Consider the following 26,985-nt stretch of genomic DNA (forward strand, 5'->3'; position numbering starts at 1 on the left):
TTCTTGTTTGCCTCACTTTACGTGGTTCTAATATACCCCTTTTTGTTTGATAAAATTTTCAGCAATTTTGTTGTTGATTTTTAAATACTTTTTGAGTATTTTGTAGCTTTTCTATTTTTTCGGTAATTTTTGACATTTTTCAATGTTTGAAGCTAAAGCAAGAAATAATATTTCATTGTGACCAATCACTAACCGGCTCGTGTATGACTGACTATTAGGATTTTTGCCTTCATTGGTATGACTTATTTGGATTCGGCAACTCCTTCATAAAAGTGTAACCACTAGCATAGGCGAGTATTTAAGTTTATATCACTATGATACTTACTCATTTGTCAAGCCCATCTACACATCAAGCAATGATCTTGTTGGCTTTTGATCTACTCTTTTCATGTGCTAGGATCACTAAAGACAATTTCTTATCATTTTCCAAATGTCGGATCAATTTCTCAAAATTTTCTGATATTTTAATATTATCTGACTCTCTCTAAGCAGGAGCTCCCTCTAAACAAGAGATTATACTTTTTATTCTTTTATTTTCTTAAATAAGATAATAATATAAAAGAGTTTTGGTATGCCAAGTGACTTATTTTTGTTTTTCTTAAAGCAAAAAGTGAAAATCTTTTTGGTAAGTTAAACTTAACTCATTTTCTCCCTCTAAAATTGTGACATATTTGAAAAATATTTACAATTTTATATACAAAAGATAGATAGGTTGATTAATCAAAATAGAACGATGGCTTTAGTTAAAAGGTCAGCAAAGCTGTTGTCATATGGATTATCTTAAGCATTCATTATTACAACATATTATAAAGTTGAAGAGATTCAAACCGAAGCCCCAACAACTGATGCTGGATCCATCACTTGAGAAACGCTCAACAAGTTGTGGTTGATCCATTTGAAAAAGGTTGACATTGTTGAAGCAAAAAGTATGAAACATTTCCCATTTCCTAAAGTTTGTCATCCCATGTCGCTTATGAAAGACTCGAATCCGCCATCGAATGGTGTAGCATCAAATAGCAAGGGTTGGTCTCCCATCATATGTTGGGTGCAACCACTATCTAAGTACCGAATACCCTTGATATTCCTCCTTGATTGACCCTACATGCATTAAGCGTTAAAATAGACATTGGTTCCCGAGACTTAGTTGTCTCGGGACATTCGACCATAAATCGACAAAACTTGATTTTATTTCCTGAAAACAAATCATTTCTTGGCGACTCGTCGCTTGTAAAACAGTCGTCAGGAATCCAAGCACAAACTTGTTCCTTGATTTTGGCAATTTTGGACTTTTGTTTTCTAGACTATATTTTAAAATTATTTTTGGTGAATCCTTAGACTTGTCAGTCTTAGGATCCTTTATGATTTTATCCTTTTTAGTTTTCCAAAATGGTTTTCTCTTGTGTTTTACTTTATTGACTTTGGATCTCACATCCATTTCACTGGCTTCACTATCAGCTTGATCAGTCCTTGAATCTGGGCTACTAAAAGCACCCTTTGGGGACTGACTAAGCCGCCTTTGAATATTAAGTTGTTGCTTGAACCAGTGCTTGCAATGTCTTGCAAGGTGAGAAGAATGACCACAAACAAAACAACACTTTCTCCTAGGAGCACTATAGAACTCATCAGAACTATAAAATGACTGGTGTGATGGGAAAGGTGATCCGTGGAAAGGAACATGATTATAAAACACATTTGATGATTGGCCCCGATCATCAAAATCATTAGTGTAATACGGATCAACAAAATTTTGTTGATAATGACCATAATAGTTGTTATCAAAACATGTGTATGACTAAGGATTTTGTGATTGATTAGTTATTTGAGAAAATGATCTTTTATTTGGTGGCACATATTTACATGAAGTACTCGTTTGATTATCATTTTCAAAAACTTTGCTTTTACTTGAATTATCCTCAGTATTACAACTTGGTGATGAACAACTAGCTATATGTTCACCTCAACAGGCCTTTCCAATGACCCACTTTCTTTTACACAAACTGCTGAAGAAGATGAACTACCATTAAGACTTACTGAAGGAACAACTGAATCAACAGTCTTGGGAGCAGCAGAAACAAATGTCTTCGAAATTGGCACATGACCTATACCGTAGACCATTTCTTCCTCTTGTGGTGAGTTAAAACTAAAGTGAGGAAGGCTAATATAGTTATCATTAAAAGGAGGTGGAACTGCAAAACTATCATAGCTTATTCTTGTCTTTATTCTTAACTCCATTTGTGACTAATTAATTAATTCAGCTTTTCGGAAGCTAACTCAAAATTTTTTATGGCAATTTTTCTTTGGGTTAATTCAATCTCTAATTTAACAATTTTAGCGTTTAGTTCAATAACATGATTGTCATGACGTTTGGCTAAATTTGTAGCAATGAAAACTCTTTCCCTAAGATCTGCCATATCATTACCATGAGTGTTAATTCTAGTAGTATAAATCTTTGCAGCCTTTTAAGATCTTCATTCTGACCTTTAATGCTATCTATTTGTTCTAGAATTTTAGCATTGTGATTTCTATAGTGAAGAACTTTATCAATACATTCTTGTGTGCAAAGTTTGTGTACCTCGGGAATGAGTGAGGCAGGTGTAGGAATCCCGTCGGTGGAGCTTGACGAGGTGCTTGCTTTACTACTTCCACCTGCAGCACACTCGGGGATGATTGGACTTGCTTGACTGCTTACACCCGCAACACTTGTCTCATCTTTATTTTCTTTGCACCAAAGCTTGATGGTAGAAGTCAACTTAGAGAGTGTTAAGGTATCCAGGTTTGTCATTCTCCTGATGGTAATCACACTGTTGTTCCATGTGTAAGGCAGTGAATTCAACAACTTCATGTTAATCTCAAACAACTTATTTGTGATACCGGCGCTTCTCAATTTAGTAACGAGTGACTCAAATCGAACAGTCAGCTTATTTCTGAACCCTATATATGTCACCAGCAGTCGATGTTGAGCCACAACTGTCTCCCCAGGACTTTGCAGGCCTTCCACCAACGTTGGTCTCCTTGCCTCATCAAAAGGTAGTCAATTTGCGTGTCTTTATTCCTAGAATAAGAATTTATAATACCTAGGTCATGGGCCACCGCAAACTCTAGGAGATATGTTCCGGTCTCATTCCTATCACCAAAACCGAAACCCCCATGTACGGCTTGAAAACCATCGTTAGCCTTACCAATGTGTCCATTAAAATCACACCATATACAAATCCTCTCACCCCTAGGTATGCCCCCTACCACTGCGTTTAGGCAATCCCAAAATTCTCTCTTTTCCTGATCCCCTAAGTATACATGAGGCGCGTAGGCGCAACCTACTGCTACTACTTCTTCTCCTAGTACTAATCTCAACACAATAATCCTGTCATTATGTCTTATCACCTCCGCCACACTATTGTGTAGTTCCTTGGCCACTAGAAACCCCACTCCATTCCTAGCTCCATCAGACACTAAGTACCACAACTTATACCCATTACAGTCATCCCCTCTATGCCCTTTCCACTTAGTCTCCTGGAAGCATGCTATCTGAACCCTACGTCTTCTAAGCACATCTACCAATTCTAGCAACTTACTATTTAGTGTTCCTACATTCCAAGAAGCCAAACACAATATATACTCCCTATCTTTACCCCTTTCTAGCCTTTCCTACACCCCTCGTAAAGGACATAACGTGTAGAAAAAATGTGTTTAAATGATACCGCCTGTAAACAAACTAAAAAAAGGACACAAACCATAAATTGCCTTTGTTTAAAGGACAAGATTTGTAATTCTGTCTTGATTTAATGGTTAAGTTAGTTTAACATAAAAATATCAATAAAGCAGGGAAAATTGGATTTTAATAATCCCAACTTAATGTAGTTGGCCGATAATAATCCCCACTTTGAAAATAGCTGTCACTGGTCCCAATTTTCACACAATTTGTTTCATTGGACATCCGTTAAAAATATTTTAACGCCTTTAAGTTTTTTCCAAATTTCAAATTGATTTTTTAGGGCTTTTGATCGGAATGAGATTATGAATCGATTGATGTAAAACTTAACTTGAAATGTCGTTTCAAACAGCTTGATTTTTGTTAATTAAAAGTTTAAACACCGGAATTTAAGCATCATTTAGTCATTTGGACCACCGTTTGGAGGTAAGTTTTACATCAATCGACTCGTATCCTCATTCCGATCAAAAGCCCTAAAATATCAGTTTGAAATTTGAAAAATCTTAACGTCGTTATGTTTTTTTTAACGGAGGTCCAATGAAAACAAATAGTGTGAAAATTGGGACCAGTGACGGCTATTTTCAAAGTTTGGATTATTATCGGCCAACTGCATTAAGTTGGGATTATTAAAATCCAATTCGCCAAGCAGTAACGCTTGAAATTGGATATTTTAGGTAGGGCTGGCAATTGGTTACCTGTTAAATACATGACAAGACATTTAATAACAAAAGTGTGGTATTTGATTTTTTTATTTTCTTAAATAATTAAAATTAGTAGGCTATGCTCCATCATTTTCTCTTATTGGTATACAAAACTTAAAACTGTCTTATAATCATGATATACAAAATAGTTAAATGAGTCGTATTCATGTTTGATACTTGTGTTAAACATGTCGCTTCTTACCTCTTAAACATGTTAAGACAAGAATTGTCAGTCCTAATTTTACGAGCATTTACTCTAGGTGTTACCAAGCAAAAAACACCTAACAAAACATCATCTTCTCTATCTTCCCAACACCCTAAGGTACGTATAACTTAGTCGATCTCAAGCTTTGTTGCATCAAGTTTTGATTAAATTCCTTGTTCATACATCTTAAATGGTTCCACAAACACCTAAACACATGTAAAAATGGAACTTGGTGCGGTATGTGTGTATTGTGTGGGTGTCGTGAGGTGTGTGTGGTGGTTTTAGTACACACATATGCATGCATGCATACATACATGCATAGGAAGATTCATAAATTTTTGCTAGGGTGGGCACCAAGTGGACCGGTAAAAAAATGGGTCGTGTCGAAGAGAACATGACCGGCCAACCATTTTGGAGGCCCAGAGTTAGTTGGGTCTGTAGCAATTTGGACTTAAACCAAATGTCAGGGACTATTTTTGCACTTTTAATTCACGAATCCTAGATTATAGTTAAAAACCCGCCGCTTTCTTCGCACAACTCCAATCCAAACCCTTAAATCATTACCTAAACCATGTCTGAAGCATACAGCTATGCACACTGAATCCTTGGGAAAAAATGTGTAGCTTCATGCCCCATCGGGTATTTGAAAGAAGATATGAAAGCGAAGGCGATTAAATCCATACAACTTTGGGTTAAATTGGCGACAAAGATAAAAAAAATTCATGATTAAATTTACGGCTAACCCCTCAAATACTTATATATTGGAGGAGTCTCACCACAAATATGAATCATCCAACAAAACCCAAAATATAAAAACAGTGTTGATAGGAAGTCAAATCTTAAGCAAAGTAGTTATACAAAACAGAAGGAAACTCGCAAATGAAACACAAGCTAGAATCTTCAACGCTATCTCAGTCATCCATAAGGTCCTCTGTTCAAGAAAAACAAAGTGAAAGTTATGAATTGTGACTTTGGTTTATTGTTTTGGATATTTATGTAATGAGTGAAGAACACGTTGGTTTATATGCATTACGAGTGAAGTAAAATTATGTTTCTTACCCTTTTATAATATATTATTTTATTTAGTTATTTCTTTTAGGTTTCTTAGTAAACCAAAAGCTAGGGGTGTAAACGGGCCGAACTCGTTTAAGTAACACAGAAATCAAGCTCGGCTTGTTTCGATCTCTATCTTTATCTCTATCTCTTTCTATAAAGCTCCTATACATACGAGTTTGAAATCTTAGATCACTCCCTCTTATTGATGGTTGATGAGGGGTGTCTCCCGATGGTATTGGAAAATTAGAAATGGTTAATGTAAATTAATTTATTGTAATAATGATATAAAACACTTGGTTTGATGAAACTCTTAAGTAGAGTTTGAAGACGCTTAATAGGTTTTTATTATTATATTAAGTCACTAATTAAGTGATGTACTTGATTTTCTTTCAACTCTTGTATATATTAGTAGACTTTGTGCCTCATTTGAAAGGACTTAAAATGTGTTCACTTAAAAATCCATATGGTCAGAGAGGAGTAATCTCTACTTGATTCCTTCACCATCCTATTCTAAAATATTCCTTTTCAAGAACACCGATATACCTAGTGTAACCTCGGGCGCGTAGCCTTTTCCGGCAGTACATACTGTCAGCTGTTTTACCTTGGAAGACAGACGGACTCTTTAGTAGAGACCCGAAATCTGTTTTAACTTATAAGGGACCCGTATTTTACAAGAATCCTTAGCCATAACCGTCAACATTTTGTTTGTTTTTTTGTTGTAGTCAAGGTGCTTAGTCAAAGACCAAATATGAAGAAGACACAATACAAGGATACTACAAGAAGACTTGTTAAACTACCCGCTAAAGACTTTGGATCATATCAGTTTTGAATACAAAAGTTCGTATTTATTCAGTTTTGTAAACAATATCGTACAAGAATATTTCTCATTACTAATGAGAGTATCGTTGGCGTTTATTTTATTTTATTTTTTAAATAAAATGTGACCCGTGTTCTACAGATGGTGATGATGTCAGAGGTGGTTGGGACAAGTGAATGAGAAGGGGTGGTCAGTGACACCACCAATAGGCGGCCATGGTGATTGATTCCAATCACATCATAATTGTTTTGTAACCCATAATACAAAAAAACAGTAAAAAAATCAGCAATAGCGGTGTTCAAAAAATGGTGACTCATTTGAAATTGGCTTGTTTATAAGCGAGTCAAGCTAAGATGGCTGTTTGTAAGCGATTTGAGCTCGAGATAAGGTAAGCTAACTTGTTGGCTCACTCTTTTGCTAGTTAAGTAAACTCAAATTTTAATGTTAACAATTATAACACAATTTTATTTATAAAAAAGTTAATAGTTCGGGATATATCGATATTTTCGTGCCAATCTGCATTTATAAGAGTATAAACGGGTCACAAAGTACACTTTACTAATGGGGCAGCTTATATTTGTTTAAACACAACAGGTACTTCACTATTGTAGGGGTATAATGGCCAACTTTAATTTTGATAAGAAAGTTAAAACTTATTCAAGGGTGCATAAAATTACTTAAAGTTCATATATTAGATTTTAGTCCAAATCATGTCGGTTCTTAAACCGCTTTGGTTATTCAAAGTTCGAACCGCTACACAAACTGTCGGGTTGGATCTGTTTGGAAACTGGATTGGCCCAAACTGATCCCGGGTCGGGTTCTAATCCGGTTTACTGGTTTGGAACGGGTATTTCTCATCTCTAGACATGTGATTGACCTAATGATTGTAAGTCTGTATGTTCATCTCAAATTGTGTTTTAATTCGGGCCATATGTGGCCCAAATGAGTTTTGAAAAATTTGGGTTGACATATCCAACAGTTTGAGGCTTCTGAGATTCTTTAACCTAATTTTATATTATTTCATTTTTTTACCAATATAATATGTTAGGTTAATGTCCCGTTCATAAGTTCATATATAAAAAAGTTACTTTGAAAATGATATTACACATGATTGACAACCTATTAACAGTTTGTAAAATCTTATCGAATCACATTACAAAATTCATCTTATTGAAATTTCCTTGTTTATTTGAAAATGTGATGGAGTAGGAAAATGATTTGTGTTTCGATGGGTTCACACGTAAAAGAAAAGGAAGAAAAGATTAATCGTCGAAATACCTAAAGTATAGAATTTAAAAGAATAAAGTTATTTGAGTAACTAACTGAAAGCTATTGAATCGACCTATGTAAACAATAAGCTCGTCATTTTCTACTAAAATCCAATTAAATGAAACTATATATAAACCTTAACTTGTAAATATAATACTTGTACTAAAATAAAGTTATCAAGTGGGGTTTGTTGAAAGCCTTAGACGGGTACATAAGTATTTTCATGATACCTTGCACGCCATTCACTTCTCCTTTATGTCTTTCCATGTTATATATTCATAATAAAAACCTCTATATCCAATTGGGAAATGTCACAAATAACATTTATGTCAAAAATGGGAAATCTGTTGGCAAATATGTTCAAGAAGAAGAAGAAGAAATTATTAGCCATAAAAAACATTTCAAGATTGTCTACTCAACTACCCGACTTTCCGAAAGGTATTTTTTTCTATATCGTGATGATTTTATATGTCGATAATTAGGTCACTAGACGTGTTGCTAATTATGTATGTTTTATGTATAATATGGTTCAGGTGGTGGTTTTGCAACAGGGACTATCGATTTGGGAGGATTAGAAGTGTGCCAAGTGTCCACGTTCAACAAAATATGGGCCACCCATGAAGGTGGACTAGGTGATGTTGGTGCAACGTTCTATGAATCGTCTTCAATGCCAGACGGTTTCTATTTGCTTGGTCATTATAGCCAATGCAACAACAATCCTCTATTCGGGTGGGTTCTCGGGGCTAAGCCTTGTGCAAGTGACCCCTTGTCACTTGCCTTGCCAACTGGTTACTCACTTGTGTGGACGAGTGAGTCTCAAAAGATAAAACAAGATAACAACGGCTACATTTGGCTCCCAGTGCCCCCTGACGGTTACAAAGCTGTCGGGTATATCGTCACAACCTCACCAGAAAAACCGTCTTTGGAAAAAATTCGATGCGTTCGATCGGATTTTATGGAGACGGTTGAAGTTGATAGGTGGATTTGGGGGTTAAAAGATGAGATTGACCCTAATGGGTTGAATGTGTATGGGTCAAGGCCAAAGGATAGAGGGGTTCAAGCCATGGGTGTATCAACCGGTTCATTTCTAGTCCAAAACATAGGGGGTTCAGCTGACGTGTCACTACCTTGTTGTTTGAAAAATACCAAAAGTACCTTATTTGCCATGCCTAATTTATCTCAAATCAAGGCTTTAATTGAAGCATATTCACCAATAATATATTTTCATCCGGATGAAAAATATTTTCCTTCTACGGTTAATTGGTTTTTCCAAAATGGAGCCTTGTTGTACCAAAAAGGGCTAGAAACTTCCCCTAGCCCGGTCCAACCAGACGGTTCGAACCTCCCTCAAGGTGGTTCAGATGACGGTTCGTATTGGCTAGAACTTCCCATCGACAATTCGGCTAAGGAAAAGATCAAGAAAGGCGATTTAGACAACGCTAACGCGTATTTCCACATAAAGCCCATGTTCGGCGCAACATTTACCGACATGGCTATATGGGTATTTTACCCGTTCAACGGGCCAGCGAGGGCAAAGTTGGAATTTCTCACAATTTCTCTAGGAAAAATTGGAGAACATGTTGGTGACTGGGAGCATTTGACATTAAGGGTCAGTAACTTTGATGGTAGTTTAAAGTGTGTCTACTTTTCGGAACATAGTGGAGGTTCATTGCTAGAGGCATCACAACTAGAGTTTGAAAATGGGAACAAACCGGTCGCGTACGCTTCTTTAAATGGTCACGCGTTTTACTCCAAACCGGGGCTTGTTTTACAAGGGAGTGGGAGGAATGGCATTAGAAATGATACGGCTAAAGGGAAGGCGGTGATGGACACGGGAGTGAGGGCGGTGGTGGTTGCCGTGGACCATTTAAACGCGGTAGAGCCGCCATGGTTGAACTATAATAGAAAATGGGGTCCAAAGTTAAGTTATGAAATTGCAAAGGAGATAGAGAAAGTGAAGAATGCTTTGCCAGGGAAACTTAAAGGAGTATTTGAGAAAATAGTAAAAGGTGTTCCTAATGAGGTTCTAGGGGAAGAAGGGCCTTCTGGTCCTAAAATGAAAAATAGTTGGAATGGAGATGAGAAATATTAACTGATCTAGTGAATTATTAGAACTTATTATATGTATTTGTCTTATTATATGTATTTGTCTATAAGGTAAATTATTGTGTATGACTGTATGGTGTGGTTATATACTTATATTTGTGTATGAAATTCAAAATTATATAAAAATAAATCTATCTCGTTGTTAGTTTGATTTAACCATCTTAATCGTACGGTTTCAAGACAAAAGGCTTTGGCTACGGACCTGTCTTCGAGGAATGACAGTGTTGTGAGAGGGAGGAGAGAGCGGAGCAAAGCCGTGGGTAGTTTATTGATTTCGTGGCCTCCTACCCGATGCAAATGTTCCAAGTATCAACAGTCACCTTAGAAGTTAAGAAACCCAAGTACGAACACCATCATATGCACCACGTCTAAAAGGTCACAAGTAGTTTTGTCAAACAAGTGTACATCTAAGTATCTAACTAGCTTTCTAAGTTTCCAGGCCACTTCACTCAATGTGGAAGGGGCTAACGTGACAAATTCACTTTAATTATTTATAATATAATTAATAGTCTAAAAGATTTAGATTTCTCTCTTTAGTTTTTAAATATTTTACAAGTTTATCTAATTTATTTGAATCCCAAATTAGGAGTTTTGAGTATGTTAACTTCGTGTTTAATTTGAGTAGGACTAATATGGCTTACTTTATTATAAATAAATGGATTACATCATTATAAATTCATTCTTCGTGTTCTTGAGCCTGATTTCCATCAACTGGTACTTCAACCTAATATCGTAAGACGGTAAGCTTTTGATTTTGATTATCTGTTTCCGGTTTCTGTTTTCTTATGATTTATGACTTATCTTTGATAGAACTTTTCTTTTTTAACAAAAGAAAAATAGGTTCATCAAACGGTTTGGCGAACATTTCGTATGAACTATGATGTCAAGCTTGATTTAATAAAGCAATGATCGTTTACAACCAGAGGCAAAGTTTACTTAGGGCCCGGGTGGCCCCGCCCCCCCTGTTTTTTGTGCAGTAATGCAAATTTACCCGTTTTCGCTAGAAATTTTTTATACGTAGTGTAAATTTAACCGTTTTCAATCAAAAATTTGAGCCCGGTCCCCCTTGTTTGTGAATTTTCTTAATACATTTTGAGTCTGGCTCCCCCGGTATCTTCGTCCAAGATTCGTCACCGTTTACAACCACTTCTTCACGTGTTGTGCCTTCAAATACGTACTCGTTTGAGCGTTTCTAATATTAGAGATGCATAAACTTTTAAACAAAAGATCGTCAAACACGAGGAGCAAGATTTCATTTTTTTCACTTCTATTTATATTAATTTTAGTTGTAACTTGCAGCTAGACTAATCTAATTTAATAATTAATAAAATTTGTTTCTATTGTATTGTATTTTGTTTTATTGTTAAAAGCTAGTTCATACAATGATTACGAAATGGCATCTAATTGGAATATAACTAAAAGTCAAAATTTTAAACATTGGATCCTACGAAACAATGTTTGAACTCATGCTCGGGAGATACGTGCCAACTCATTTGATAATAACTACTACTTTTTTTTATTTGTAACTAAATTATTTCCAAATACTTTTATACATAACAAAATCAATTACAAATTTATAATCCATGCATTTTTGCCCCATTCACATTCATTAGTTATATATTGTATCCAATATCCATGATTCTTAATCCACCTTACCACAAGTCAAAACGATTTTAGAAACCAAACTATATGTATTAATAATATATCAGAGTACTAAGCTTTTAATAGTAAATTTTGTAGCAGTTATGACTTATAAGACTATCAACCTTGATTTTGACAAGAATTTTCATTTCACATTGGTTTCACCGAATCATTTTAAATTTCTAATTATCTATTGTAGTAAAGTATAACAAATAATATACAATTAAAATAAACTTTTAACAATTAGTTACAGAACTATCAAAATGTTTATCCTAAATAGTAGTAATAGATTAAATATTTAAACAATGTATCTAATCAAATTATATTGAACCGTCAAAGTTTCTCGCTTCCTTAAGCTGGAGTTGGGGTCACTTCACTGATGCGTCAATGACAAAACAAGAGTACCGTAACAACAAGCGGGACATAATGCCCGAGAACTCCGCTCAAGGATCAATATAACCCGTGACACGATACTCAACAAAAACTTAGTCTTGTTTCAAAATATTAATGTAATTAAATAGATATATCAAACGTAAAAACGTTACGCAAGCTTTGAAACAATAAAATATTTTATCCCATGAAAATAAAAGTGGCACCCTCCCAAAGTTCTGGCAACTTCCCATCTATACTCTCTTTATAACTAATTACATGTGACCACACATGCACATCCAAAAACACCACACAACAAACCCTGCTTGGTATATGCACACATAACATATACATACAAAACAAGTTCATAGTTTCTTCCAACTCTTCAAGATGCATTCTTCAATCCTTATAATCTTCTTCACTTTCTTTGTTATATCCTTGCTCTTCAATGGCGCAACAATGGACGAATCATCAAATCGATCATCGTTGTATTCGGTTTCTCAAAGGAGAGAGCTTGCAGGGATTGAAACCACCTTCAAACTTCCTTCTCCATTACCAAAATGGCCTCCAGGTTTGTGTATATATATTTTTTTTAGATTTATAAAAATGCATTCTTTGAGTTCACATGAATCTTGATCATTTATTATAATAGGTGGAGGTTTTGCTGGTGGAACTATAGATTTAGGTGGATTACTTGTGAGTCAAGTAACTACATTCAACAAGATTTGGTCGGCTAACGAGGGAGGGCCGGGCAATGCCGGTGCAACCTTTTATGATCCGGTTTCAATCCCCCAAGGGTTTTCGGTTTTAGGGTGTTATAGTCAACCTAACAAGATGCCTTTATTTGGGCATATTCTTGTGGGGAAAGATGTCACAAATAACTCTTTAAACCCTACTCTCAAGTCACCAATTGATTACACTCTTGTTTGGAGTAGTGTGTCACTCAATATCAAGAAAGATGGTGATGGATACATATGGTTCCCGAACCCACCCAATGGCTACAAGGCCGTCGGGTATGTTGTTACAAGCTCGTCTGATAAGCCCGCTCTCAATAGGGTCAGTTGTGTCAGGTCTGACTTGACGGACTCTGTTGAGAGTGACGAGTGGGTTTGGGGACCAAGCAAAAGTTTAAATGCTAATGGGTTCAATGTATATAGTTCTAGGCCAACAAATAGAGGTGTGGGAGCCATGGGTGCATCAATAGGTGGTTTTGTGGTTCAAAATGGGATGGGAGGAAACACATTATCATGTTTGAAGAACTTGAAGGGTAGTTTGGTAAATTCCATGCCAAATTTGAACCAAATTAAAACCCTAATTCAAACTTATTCTCCTATGGTTTATTTTCATCCTAATGAACAATACCTCCCTTCTTCTGTTGATTGGTTCTTTCAAAATGGTGCATTGCTTTATCACAAGGGGGATGAGTCAAACCCTAGCCCTATTAACCAAAATGGTTCAAACCTCCCACAAGGTGGTTCAAATGATGACACATATTGGCTAGACCTTCCAAGAGATGGTTCAAGTAAGCAAAGGGTCAAGAAAGGTGACTTGCAAGATGCAAGTGCTTATTTCCATGTTAAACCCATGTATGGAGGGTTATTAACCGATATTGCCATTTGGCTATTTTACCCTTTTAATGGTGCATCAAGAGCCAAAGTCGAGTTCATTAACATTTCATTGGGAAAGATAGGGGAACATGTCGGTGATTGGGAACATGTCACATTAAGGATAAGTAACTTTAATGGTGAGTTAAACCGAATGTTCTTCGCGCAACATAGTTGGGGAACATGGGTGAGTGCTTCTAGTCTCGAGTATGCAAATGGTAATAAACCGGTTGTGTACTCATCACTAGACGGTCACTCATCTTATCCAAAGCCCGGGTTAGTATTAATAGGCACTTCAGGGGTGAATATTGGACTAAGAGATGATACGGCTAAAGGTGGTCAAGTGATGGACACTGGAGTCAGGGCGGTGGTGGTCTCCGCCGAGTATTTAGGGTCCGCGGTGGTTGATCCACCATGGTTGAACTATGAAAGAAAATGGGGTCCAAAAATTGATTATGATCTTGATAAAGAAATTAACAAAGTGGAGAAGATTATGATTGGGAAGTTGAAAAAGGTTTTTGAAAGGTTTGTGAAGAGTATTCCTAGAGAGGTGTTGGGTGAGGAAGGGCCCACTGGGCCTAAAGTTAAGAACACTTGGACGGGAGATGAGAATTGAGAATGAGATGGTATAATAACATAAATCATTTTTTATTCCAAAATATTGAATCGTACCATTGTATTATACAAAACATATATAAATATATAACGTTACATATTATACACTTCGGTAACTCGCACATAAACTACATTTTTTACAACTACGAAAACTAAACTATCACTATTTGAAAAGACAAAGTCTTATTCGATAACTTGATACCCGCTAGGCCTAATAACTTGATACCCGCTAGGCCTAAGGACGTTTGGTTGATACATTTCAGTTTTTGCAACCCTTTTAAAATCAAATTCAGTCTCTGATTCAATGTCTTAATGGTTGTCTCTTAATCATTGAACAAAACTGATTACTTTATATTTGCTTAAAGAACTTAATAAACATATAAATAATCAATATTTAATCAAACTTAGATGAATGAAGAAGCAAATGTTAGGATTAAAAGCATCTTTAGTTAGTGCGCACATTCAAATTGTTTCCATTACGTTACGTTTCTACATGTTGTGCACCCAAACATTTTATCTTTTTGACTTTATTAAACTCCCATTGTAAAAACTCCCTAATCTAGAACAAACCCGAATATATACAGTTTCGGCTCATCCCAAATCATTGTTAATGTGATCTTGAAAAAAATAAACATAAAAACAAACTAAACAAATAACAAACCTTTTAGGAGGGTAATTGTTTAATACAAATGTTAATATAGATTAAAACTAGTCAAAAACACCTGAAATCTGAATCATTTACTTTGCAGGTACATAAAAGCCCATTACTTAAAACAAATGAATCATACAAATCCATTTTACAAACCATTTGGCCATTTTCTTTCACTTCACCTGACAAACTTTGGCCCATACCGTTTTATCAAAAAGCCAAAAATCTGACAAATGACCACGAATCCCTTTAGGTGAACCGTTTAGAGAAAATAATCAGGTGTTCGTCTGGTTACATCCGGTTCTCCTCTCCTTGGAGCAGGATCAAACTGCAAATTGTATAATATTATTCAGTTTTGGAGAATGTATTGCCATATTTATAAAACTGATGTATAAGTTTATAATTATTAAAAAGAACAGATTTTAAAAAACTAGTCAAATGGGTCAAGAGTCATTTTTTTATGCAGAAAGCCCATGGCTCGCTCAAAATTGGCTCGTTCGTAAACGAGCCGAGCCAGAGGAAAAATAAGCCCAGCTGTTGGCTCGTTTAAAAAGAAATTTTAATATATATACCCAAATGTATAAAACAAATGTTAATAAATTATGCATTCTTTTGTCATAATTCCTATATCATCATCATCATCATCATCATCATCATCATCGTACTCAGTATATCCCACCAATAGCAAAGCTATGGTAGGGTCTGAGGAGGGTAAGATGTAGGCAGCCTTACCTCTACCCCATAGGGATAGAGAGGCTGCTTCCGGTGAGACCCCCGGCTCGATAGTAGTTTTGCATCAAGCCTTAGACATAAGGCACATAGCACTCAATCATCGGCACATAGCACTCATAATTCCTATATTATGTGTATGTTAAAAATATAACTTTTCCGTTTATATGTATATATAAATGTGTAAAAGTAAAAAGTTATATGCTTTTTTATATAAACAAGCTGGCTCAACGAGCCACAAGCCGTTTCGAGCTTTTTATTAGCTGAGCCCAAGCTCAGCATTTCAGCACATTAAGATAAACGAGCCATACCAACTAGGCTCGGCTTGTTTACAGCCCCTAGTCAGAAGAACAAAAACCTGGATAAATGTGTGGCCCTTGCAATCATCAACTTCCAAGATAGAAGCCATGTTCCCACATCGGTAGCAATAATTAGGCGCGCTAAAAATAGTGACAACTTTTTGCTCCTGTCATTAAAACCATTTAAAAGAGTCAAACGTCACGAATCAGAAGGATCCAACAAGATTATTAATAAAGTCAAAGTAATCACATGTCCCCAGTTGTATCCCTCCATGACCAGCTGATGAGCTCTAGCAATAAGCTTCAGACCGTTGGTATGATTAAATTGCTCAGAAATATCCTACAAAATAAATTCGTGTCATAAAGCATTAACTCGATTGTAAAAGCAAATAATGAGACAAATTACTTGTCCAAAAGTGTATCCGGCCCCACGTGGTGAAATCCCCCAACCACAACGGTCATCTGGGTCAGACCATAAAAGATCACACATTGGACCCTCGTGTGGAACCTCTTGCACACGGTCAAAGTTTCTTATACTGTCGAGAGTTTCAATTGAAGGTGATAAACCACCGTGAAGACAAAATATTTCTGACTCAACCTATATAGATGAAAACACAAGTTCTATCATTGGTATTATACAATAATAACGATAAAACTAATAATATAAAGAGCAGGCTTGTAACTTGGTGAACGAACCAAACCAAACGTTCAATGAAGAAAGTTCGTTTATGCTTGTTCATTTTATAAACGAACAAACATGACCACAAATTTTTGTTCATTTGTAACATTCATTTATGTTCGTTTATATACATTCATTTATGTTTTCTTTTAAAAATTCATTCAACTTTATCAATTACTAATATTAAGTTATAGTAATTTTCAGTCTTTAAAACCTTTTGTTTAGATATCTTTGTTTACTTTTGAAATATCAGATGTCCCAAGTTTAATAAACGAAAGAAAAGAATGGAAAGAGAATTAAAGAGCGATATACAAGTGGGTGGAATGGAAAGATTTAATTAACTACCGTTTTCCCGAGTTCAAAAGAAATGGAAAGGAAGTACAGATTTTATGTGTTAAAAATCTTTCCTTACAAATCTCTTCAATTTGGAAGGATTTGGAATGAAGAAACTAAGCATAAATTTTCCTTCCAATTATCTTCATCTCTCCATTTCTTTCCTTCAAAAAACCGTCGAACACGACTTTTCCTGATATTCTTCCAAATCCTATATTTTCCCTCGTTAAATAAAACTCAGGAACACGGCGCAATGGTGAAAGTATTTTAAACCTTAATTCAGATATTTACGTTTACTTTTAATTGGTGTTTCTTTATGTTTGTAAACCATTTATATAGAACATCATCGAATTATAATCGTTCATGTCCGTTTGTTTGTTAAGTTAAAGTTCAACAACTGTTACGAACAAGCACCATTAGTGTTCGTTCAGTTCGTTTAAAGGCCTAAATTAAATAGAATAAAAAGAATGTCGATGCTAACCAAAGCAGTCAATGGAAAATAGTCAAACAGTTCTGTAAAAGTCTTCCAGACATTAGCATTTCCGTACCTATGAGACAAATACAACCACAATCATACAATATAGTTAATAAACGACAAAAACAAGCTAACCAAAAATCCACTAATAAGTAATATTGAACATATCATTTTTTTTTTGGCAATGAAATATTGACTTATTTTATAGTGCAGGTCACTCACTTTCGAAGGCATTCGTCATAAAACCCATAGACTTGAGTGATCTGTAAACAAGAATAATGTTTTTAGCTGTTTGACCCATTTAAAAAATAAAAAAATAATCAATATAAAAATACCTGACGACTTTCATGATTTCCTCTTAAAATTGTAATCCTTTGAGGATACCTCACTTTCAGCGCCACCAAAAGCTGAAAACATTTTGAGTGTGAAAAAAATAATTTTCATCAATTTCATAAAACAGTTTTTGTACAAATAAATACAAAAGCTTGTATAAAAAGTCGATACTAAAACTGTACTGTAATAATCAATCTGGGTACCAGAATAAATTCCATAGTAATCAAGTAGCTTTGATTCCCCCTATGTTATACTGTACTCCCTGTGTCCCACATAAAATGCAACATCATATGAAAATAAAACGTTTCAGCTTCAACTTACCGTGACAGTTTCAACTGAATAATATCCTCGGTCCACATAATCCCCCATAAACAAGTAATTAGTATCTGGGCACTGTCATTGAAGATATAACATATTCAAGTGAAATTGTAACACCGTAAAAGAAACAAATAAATAATACGATGGTGCAAATAATACCTTTCCTCCTATGCGAAAAAGTTCAGCAAGATCATGAAACTGCCCATGAATGTCACCACAGATTGTCACAGGGCTTTTTACTGGCTGCAAAAGAAAACCAAAAAATGAAAAATGACAAATTGATTTATCAAAATCTTTTATTTTATATATGTGGTATATTAGCTCATACCTGAACATTGCTTTCGACCATAAGTATCTCTTTCGCCTTCTCACATAATGCCTTAACCTACAAGAACAGATAGCAAGTAATTTAACAGTTAATACTAATGCTTCTTAAAATCTAACTGCCACTAAACCCCATGACAGTAAATCTTTCCACTTCCTATTTGAATATTTGCAGTGGGTTGCATGTTTACTTTGTGGAATTTAGTTAAGTTTTCATAAAGGAGAACATCTTTTTTTCTTATAAAGATAGACAGTAGTATTCGCCAGAGTTTTTGGAAGATTGTCCAAGTAGATCGAAAAACAAGTCGAGCCAGCGGACAACATGGCTTAAGCTCGGGCCGATGGCTCAACAAGCCTTCATGTTACAAGTCCGAGGTTGGCTCTAGAGTTCAAAATTGACTTGAACTCGGCTTAGGAAGCTCAACTGTTTATATAAAAACCATATTGATGTTCAGACTTAGTTAACGAGTATGTAAAGATTATAGTTAATAATATGACTCGTTCAATATAAATTACAATAAAACTTGACCATAAGTCAAAAAACCTTTTTAGAAAAGTCTAAAAATAATGAACTCGTATATTAATAATCCTTTAAAAATACCAATTCATATAGAAAATCACAAAATTCTCTGGGTTTAAGAACCTACAACTCAAGCATGTGCATCACGGTTAAAACTTAGTATTTGACTATCTATGTCATTCTAGTATAAAACTAACATAAGCTAAATTTCTTACATAAAATTTAGTATTTGACTATTTGTAGAATGTAAAATCAATGCGCATGCTTAAAGTTTCGCATATCAATCTACCTTCTATTTGTAACATTTATAAATCTACTTGTTCGTAGGCCTGTAATCAAACCGGACGAACACGAACAAGGGCATGTTCGTTCATTTAACTTTAAACAAACACGAACACTTTATCAAACAAATATTCGTGTTCATTTTCGTTCGTTTAGAAAAATGAACATGTTTGTGTTCCTTCGTTTAAAATCTAAACGAACAGTTCACGAGCATAGATGAACATAACTGAACAAAAATAAACACACATATATGACCAAACATAAATGAACACACTTTAATAAACACAAAAGAACATAAACAAACGCTCACAAACATAAATGAACATAATTGAACTTCCCGTCTATGTTATTCTAGTATGAAACTAACACGGGCTAAATTTCTTATATAAAATTTTAGTATACGTAAAACGTAAAGTCAACGCGCATGCTTTGCATATTAAGCTATCTTCTGTTTGTAACATATTCTAAATCTGCTTGTTCGTAAGCCTGTAAACGAACCGAACAAACACAAACACCTAATCGAGCAAATATTTGTGTTCATATTCATTCGTTTAATAAATGAACATGTTCGTGTTCATTCGTTTAAAATCTAAGCAAAAAGTCTACAAACATAAATGAACATAATTGAACATAGATAAACACCCATAATTCATAAATGAATGAGCGGAACATGTGTTCATGACTTCATGTTCCTTCATTTAATTAAATGAACACAACAAATTATGTTCAAAAATTCTGACAATTTAGCTACTACTACTCAAAATACAGCTCTTTATTTATAAACAAAGAAATAATCAACTAATCGTCAATCACATAATTCACGTGCACAATTTAAAGTCAGACAAATACAAACACAATAATACCGTGCCCTAATTATATGAAATCTCAGATCCGTAACCAAATCACAAAATCTAAAAGCAGTTGTTCAAAAATTGTAACAGATAATGTAAATTAAACACACTAGAAACCTTAATTTGAATAATATTAACCAAAACTATTGATTTATTAACCTCGGGTTCGGTTAAGGGTTTGCACTCCATGAGCTGTGAGATTTGCTGATCGAGATTGCCATGAGTGTTCGAAGCTAGATCCACACTCATCTTCTTCTTCTGCAGATATTATTACTATTATTATGCATATAAACAATCAATCAATCAATCAGATGGATCGAAATGCTTCGAGAAATAATAATAAACGGGCGGAAGGTAAAATGGAAATTGAAACCCTCACAAATCGTTCGAGATTGTTGTTTTGTTTCGGTGGGTGTTTACTTACATGCCACTTAGTTTTAATCATGTATCACTTTCAGCTAAGGCTGTTCAAAAAGCTGTTCAAAAAGCTCACGGCTCGAAGGTCGCTCGAAACTCGCTTGAGAAAAGCTCGCTCGAAATCGGCTCGATTGTAAACGAGCCGAGCCTGAGCTAGCCCCGGCTCGACTCGAGCTCGCTCGATTGGCTCGAACTATTTTATTTTAATTTATTATATATATATATATATATATACATACATGCATATAATTATCGAGCCCAATTATTTTAAAACATGGGCTTTTCTTTAATCCAGCTCAATTTCATTTCTCACTCCATAGTTCATATTCATAATTTCATATACTGAGTAACTGAGAGATGATACTTCATAGTTCACACACTCCATGAGCCAGCTCGATTGATTATCGAGCCGAGCTTGAGCTTGCCTTGGCTCGGGCTCGGCTCGGCTCGTGAACAAGCCTACTTTCAGCCTCTCTTTTTGTATTTGTTCAAAAATAATGGCTTCCGGTGAAATTCTAAAGGACGAATACGTACAGAGGCCGCGTTCGTTTAATAGTGTTCGTGAACGTCCGGTACTAATTATACGTTTTAAAATTAATATGTGATTGTTTATCGTCATTTCTTCATTAGAGTCGTTTATGTATGTTTGTCATTAATGTGTATTAGTGTTTGTTATTGTTAGTTTGTCCATTAAGGTGCGTTAGTGCTGGTTTGTCCGTTATCATCTGTTTACAATATTAACGAACAGACGTGGACAAACTCAATTTCTTAATGGACGGACATGGACACGGATTTTTGTTCGGTAAAGTCTTCGTGAACCGCCCATTTGTCTGACAAAAGCTTAACAAACGAACACGGACAAGGTCAAGTCTTGTTCGGTCTATTTACAGCCCTAGCCGAAGGTACAAACCGTAACCGATTGCAAAGGGAACAAGTTGAGAAATTGAAATTACAAATGCTAACCGTTCCTGATAGACAATACGGTTAAAAAGCTCGCGGCTCGTAGCTCACTTAAATAAAGCTAGCTAAAGAAACTTGATTTGAAACTACCTGAGCTGAGTTGTCTTGTTTAATTTCGAGGTTGAGCTCGAACCCATGTTGGCTTGACTCATTTACAGTGCTAAGTACGACCGACTTTACATCTACAAAAACGAGTTTGTTTTGGTTTATATTAGAATCGTAGCGATTTTTTGTCAAGCTGATGCCGGACCGGAGCCGAGTTGATCATCGTGTTGAAACCGCACCAGAACCGCGTTAATCAAGCCCTGAGCATCTTATACAAGCATTCTCTTGGTAAAGCCGTCTTAATCACCCGAAGCCATACGTGCCTTTCTAACTGTAACATTCCCAAAATTTCGATCCAAATTTGAAAACTTAGCAAAATTGAAGGATAAAAATTATTCTCAAAATTAAGTAATGGAAAAATTTAGATAAGAAAATAAAAAGAAAATAAGGAAATAAAAATATTTCATAAGAAAGTTCATTCCATGTTAAGGAAATGGGAAAACAGAATCCATCCCACATTGAAAGATGAAAGAAAGTGGATGCATTCCACATGGTTATAAATAAATAATATAAAATCCATCCCACATTGAATGTAAAAAAAATTTATACGCTCTTTATAAGGAGATGAGTTTCCATAGTTATATTCTTATATACCAAACATGCACCAATGGTCCTAGCGGAGGGTGCAAAGCCCCCGACGCGCACGAGCTCGGGCTCGGGCTCGGGCACAATGTGGCGCTTTGATGGCGCATTTTGCACTTCGCACGCTCGCATCGCCGAGAGCTACCTTAGTATTTTTTAACAGTGGAAATTAGACCGAGACGTGACAAGCTACCAAAGTACAAGGACTAAAAATGAAAATATGAAATTTTGGTCCTTCGCGCGACGCAAAAGAAAACAAGCGTGGCGCTTCGTGTTACATGAAGCAGCCCTGCTGCATGGACGACACATGTTGTGCCACGTGGAATGTTGTCAGACCACGTGGCAGCCCCAGCTATGCCTCATCAAATTTTGAGTCGGTTCGCGCGACGTGAACCATTTCTTCGCGCAACTGCAAAGCAGGCCAAAATCAGCTATAAATAGGAAGGTTATGGCATATTCCAACGCATACCAAAACACCTTCACTTTCACGTTTTGTGTGCTGATCCTCATAGTGTGTGACAAAGCCCCAAAGTTCTGATGATATTAGCTCTCGTACGCGATATAGAGTAGAAGTGCTGCTCGTACAAGCCTAGGTGTATTAACTCCGTATACCCGTGTAATGTATGGACTCTACCCAAGTTATTATCTTATTATATGATAGATTAGACCATAGTCAAGGGTATAGTCCTAAATTTTGATCAAATTTATAAATACAAAAAGTTATAGATAAAATAATATTTCTTTATAATTAAGAAAAAATAGAATTTTATATACATGAGGATATAGTTAAAATATTATTTTTTCAAGATTAAGAAAACATAAGCTTTTACATACAAATGATATACTTAAAATGTTTCTTCACAATTAAGAAACATGAAAGTTTTATATGAAAGGAGTATAGTTAATAATAGTGTTTCTTCATTACTAAGAAACTAAGACTCTACATACAAGGATTATAGTCAAATTGACGTTTCTTCTTAAAGAAGAAACCTATTATAGATGTTTCTTCATGAAGAAGAAACTCGATACATGATTAGCAAATAAACAGAAAGGCTTCATATATAATTATTTTATTCAAACAAATGATTAATCAAGGTTTAAAGCTATCAAAACCAGACAAAAGGTATGTAGCCGGATCAAGAGCCGATCCAGATATTTATAAACATATTTTATTGTATGGTAATAATCATTCATTCACAAAGGTTTTCAAACGAGATCACCACAACATTCAGAACAGACAATCACAGGTGAATACGCTAAACCTTTTATAGTCAATCATTAAGATAAACGGGTTGTTTATCTTAACAAAGTCAGTCAACTATTATGAGATTGTGTGATCTCTAACATAAATATTTAAGGGATTACGTGATCCTTATTAAATTACAAGAGAGAAAATAAAAGCAACTCAGACCGAGTACACATGTGTCTGGATCAAACATAATTTGTAGGCCTGTAAACGAACCGAACGTTCGGTGAACTGTTCGGCGGGAAGTTCGTTTATTTAATAAATGAACGAACATGAACAAAAAAGTTAAATGAATGACAAGAACATGCCCTTGTTCGTGTTTGTTCAATTCGTTTACATGTTTCATTATTCATATTGAAGAATACATCGGTCTTAATCTCTTGGCTATGCCAATTTTATTTGTGTTCGTGAACCATTCGTGAACACATTAATTTCCTTAATGAACGAACACGAACATAAAATCTCGTTCGGTAAGTGTTCATGAACCGTTCGTGAACACATTATTTCCTTAACGAACGAACACGAACAAGGCCTTGTTCGTGTTTGATCGGTTCGTTTACAGCCCTAATAATTTGTCTAGTCTATCAATCAAGGCTACGTGGCCGCAAACTAGAAATCATAATAAAAGTTCTCCAATGGGCATCATTTCTCGAAGAATCGTAATTGTGTATCCTAGAAATAAGAGACGTTTCTGCTGAGATTGTTCAAGAAAACTATCTTGTCAGTCAGTTAAAGATTTAATAAATATTTTTAGAGTCAACGATTCACCAGAATATCGCTGACATGTTTTTCCCCACATTTCAGGGAAACATATTAGCACAGGTAGCAAGGAATTAGAGTCATTTATGGAGTTAGATGCTCGTAAGGTAGAGATGACTCAATTTTAAATTATTAAAATATTGTAAACAATATTTAAACATGATTTGTAAAATCAAACAAGGTTTATAAATCAAACACGCGGGTATTTATTATCCGAGAAGTTTTCCAAATAAATTAATATTTTATTCTAAATAAAGACTTTCGCTAAATAACCTGTGACTCTCATATATTTACAAAACATGTACCAACTATTGGCCACATGCTTAGGCCCTAAGTCGGAGTGTGACACTAACTGCAAAATTGAACAAACTGTTGTTCCCGGTTGTGGTTGAGGATTTCTATTAAACAATGGTCCCCTAAAACACATTCCAGGCTACCTCAGGGAGATCTCTGCTTCCCAGGGTACAACAGCCTAAGCAGTGTGTACTGTCAGGATTACCCTAACACCTGATCCGTATTTGTAACGGGAGTTCGGGATCAAGAAAGTTGGAAACGAACTGAACAACGAACTGAATTATATGTGTGCGTTACTCAGTTTTTGTGTGTTCAGTGTCACTTCTGCCCCCCTCGACACGCTATTTATAGCAAGTTTTCATCATGATTCAGCATGGCATATGTCACGTCTAGAGCAACCTACATGACACCTGGCACAAGATTCTATAGGGCACGACATGTGTCTCGCGACTCACCCACACTCACGACACGTGTCACAACATATGGCATCGACTCATCTAGTGACGACATGTGTCCTAAGACCTAGTCCAACCACCAAAAATACTAAGGCTACTCTTAAGCAACTTGCGAAGTGCAAAGTGCGCCATCAAAGCACCAAATTACTCCATCGCCATCACCGAGACCGCTCCGTGCGTGTGCGGGTCGGGTGCTCCAAGTCCACTCCCTTGTTAATGCCATTAAGTGTGTCTAGTCACATTTTACCAAAAGTTCAAGTCCTAACCACACATTTTAGAGTATTGATATTGCATTTATATATACTCTTTAGACTCGTTACTAACTCGTTTATTAATAACACATACTAATAATTATTAGTATCCTTGTATAATAAAATCCGAAAAATAAATAAACAAGAAATAGTGAACCGGGCTTGTTTTTGACTCAATTCCCTTAAACAGATTCACAGTCTGTTCCCAGGGTACTCCGGTTCGAAGCAGAAGCGTAGCACTGCCAGACTTGACTTGCCTGAAACGAAATCGTAACAATGTTGCAGCAGAGAGAAAGAACAAGTTGTTTGAAGTGTTGGTGTGTCTAAAACTGAAGCATAGGTCCTGGTTTTATAACCTAAAAATCGTAATCAATACTGATAATGACCATTAAAGTGTAATAATATTCAAATAATGGTCATTAGTGCAGAGTTGAAACCGAAAATAATAATCATCATTAATAATATTGACCAATTAGTTTTTGAAATGAATCTGAAAACGAATTCAAAAAATTTTCTCACGCGGACCCGGGGTTTTTGGAGCTGCATTTGTGTCCGCGGGATGTGCGGGCACGCACGAGTTCGAGGAATTTCTAGTCCAGAAACCCAAATTTGCACCCCCCCTACGCGCGGGTAGGACTTGTGGTAAAACATGTCATAAAGATTCAAATGAGTGGTAAAGGCTCTACCTTATATACCACTCTTTATTTTGTTTCCACTCTGATGTGGGACAACTTTCACCACTTCCTTATTAAGACTTCATTCACACACTTTCACTTAAAACTTCAAACAATCCCCCACATGAATGGAGGTCGAAACAAGATTATTCCGATTAGATTTCAGCAGTTGAATCTTGCATACAATAGGTAGGTGTTATCCTTTGAACATTTGCTTATGAAGCATACTTAGCCCACTGGCTTTGAGTAGACGCCTATGTCTATGAACTCGTCTGACGTTTGTGTAGACGACATTACACTTCACACAAGACTCTCCCTGACAACGTTAAGTCCTCATAGTTATGTTCGTTATGGTCATGGACATGAGCCTGGTTCTGCAAGAGCTATTAAGTATTGTGCCCAACAACACCCTTCGAAGTAACCCCATTTCTCTCTCACATAGGTGATTCACCATGTATGACTCCCTTGGTCGAAACATTAAAATCCATATGCTTAGCCTCACACTTATCACTTTAGGAATGGACTAGGAAGGTTACCTAGCTATTTAGTAAACTCCCTTTTAAATTGTAGGGTTATCCCCCCCCCCTTAGTGACCGCACTAATTCATACAGTTAGGTTTTCCTATTGAACTCAATTCTTGGGATCTCTAGTCTGTTGAGTTAAGTTTCCTTCATATGAACTTTTAATTTTCCAAGGGCTTCAGTCCCATTCCCATGGACGACTTTTGAACTAACTCTCTACTTAGGCCTTTTGTTAGCGGATCCGCAATATTAGCCTTTGACTTCACGTAGTCAACAGTGATAATTCCAGTAGATATTAGTTGTCGTATCGTATTATGTCTACGTCTAATATGTCTATTTTTACCATTATACATTGTGTTATGAGCTCTGCCAATTGTCGATTGGCTATCACAATGTATACAGATGACCGATGTCGACTTAGGCCATCTTGGTATATCTTTAACAAATTGATGTAACCATTATGCCTCTTCGCCCACTTTATCTAGGGCGATGAATTCTGATTCCATCGTGGATCTAGCTATAATCGTTTGCTTTGACAATTTCCATGATATAGCAGCACCTCCAAGTGTGAATACATACTCACTTGTTACCCTGGAAGCATTCGTGTCGGATATCCAATTTGCATCACAATGTCCTTCGGTAATTGTTGAACATCTATTATAATGTAACCCGTATTCCCTAGTGTATATTAGGTACCGAAGCAACCGAATTACACAGTTCCAATGAGTTGAACTTGGGTTGCTTGTGTATCTACTTAGCTTGCTAACAGCATATGCTAAGTCGGGTCTAGTGCAACTCATAAGATACATTAAGTTGCCAATAATTCTTGAGTGTTCC

At 35.8% G+C, this 26,985-nt stretch overlaps 3 protein-coding genes across 3 annotated transcripts; 2 read left to right on the forward strand and 1 right to left on the reverse strand.

Moving 5' to 3' along the window:
* The first annotated feature begins 8,066 nt into the window (after positions 1-8,066).
* On the forward strand, positions 8,067-9,883 carry LOC143621724 (hypothetical protein At1g04090-like). Its single transcript, XM_077093056.1, has 2 exons — positions 8,067-8,195; positions 8,291-9,883. The coding sequence occupies exons 1-2, from the start codon at positions 8,084-8,086 to the stop codon at positions 9,847-9,849; spliced, it is 1,671 nt and encodes a 556-aa protein (XP_076949171.1). The 5' UTR covers positions 8,067-8,083; the 3' UTR covers positions 9,850-9,883.
* A 2,343-nt stretch (positions 9,884-12,226) lies between these two features.
* LOC143621725 (hypothetical protein At1g04090-like) lies at positions 12,227-14,097 on the forward strand. Its single transcript, XM_077093057.1, has 2 exons — positions 12,227-12,444; positions 12,526-14,097. Exons 1-2 carry the CDS (start codon positions 12,264-12,266, stop codon positions 14,091-14,093), a joined length of 1,749 nt encoding a protein of 582 aa, XP_076949172.1. The 5' UTR covers positions 12,227-12,263; the 3' UTR covers positions 14,094-14,097.
* A 671-nt stretch (positions 14,098-14,768) lies between these two features.
* LOC143621763 (serine/threonine-protein phosphatase PP2A-2 catalytic subunit-like) lies at positions 14,769-20,227 on the reverse strand. Its single transcript, XM_077093089.1, has 11 exons — positions 20,044-20,227; positions 18,236-18,292; positions 18,067-18,150; positions 17,911-17,982; positions 17,592-17,663; positions 17,479-17,519; positions 17,263-17,329; positions 16,176-16,367; positions 16,020-16,109; positions 15,829-15,936; positions 14,769-15,069 (listed from the first exon to the last, which is right to left on the reverse strand). Exons 1-11 carry the CDS (start codon positions 20,131-20,133, stop codon positions 15,004-15,006), a joined length of 939 nt encoding a protein of 312 aa, XP_076949204.1. The 5' UTR covers positions 20,134-20,227; the 3' UTR covers positions 14,769-15,003.
* Positions 20,228-26,985: the final 6,758 nt, after the last annotated feature.

Source organism: Bidens hawaiensis, unplaced genomic scaffold (assembly GCF_021521415.1).
Source record: "Bidens hawaiensis isolate Kalapana, Puna unplaced genomic scaffold, B.hawaiensis_p1.1 tig00002935_1, whole genome shotgun sequence".
NCBI lineage: Eukaryota > Viridiplantae > Streptophyta > Magnoliopsida > Asterales > Asteraceae > Bidens > Bidens hawaiensis.

Coding starts and splice junctions, on each gene's coding strand:
- LOC143621724 (XM_077093056.1), top strand. CDS start 8,084: ATGTCAAAAATGGGAAATCTGTTGGCAAATATGTTCAAGAAGAAGAAG. Junction 8,196..8,290: donor ACTACCCGACTTTCCGAAAG/GTATTTTTTTCT, acceptor AATATGGTTCAG/GTGGTGGTTTTGCAACAGGG.
- LOC143621725 (XM_077093057.1), top strand. CDS start 12,264: ATGCATTCTTCAATCCTTATAATCTTCTTCACTTTCTTTGTTATATCC. Junction 12,445..12,525: donor ATTACCAAAATGGCCTCCAG/GTTTGTGTATAT, acceptor TTATTATAATAG/GTGGAGGTTTTGCTGGTGGA.
- LOC143621763 (XM_077093089.1), bottom strand. CDS start 20,133: ATGAGTGTGGATCTAGCTTCGAACACTCATGGCAATCTCGATCAGCAA. Junction 17,983..18,066: donor TTTTTCGCATAGGAGGAAAG/GTATTATTTGCA, acceptor CTTCAATGACAG/TGCCCAGATACTAATTACTT. Junction 17,664..17,910: donor ATTCAGTTGAAACTGTCACG/GTAAGTTGAAGC, acceptor AAATGTTTTCAG/CTTTTGGTGGCGCTGAAAGT.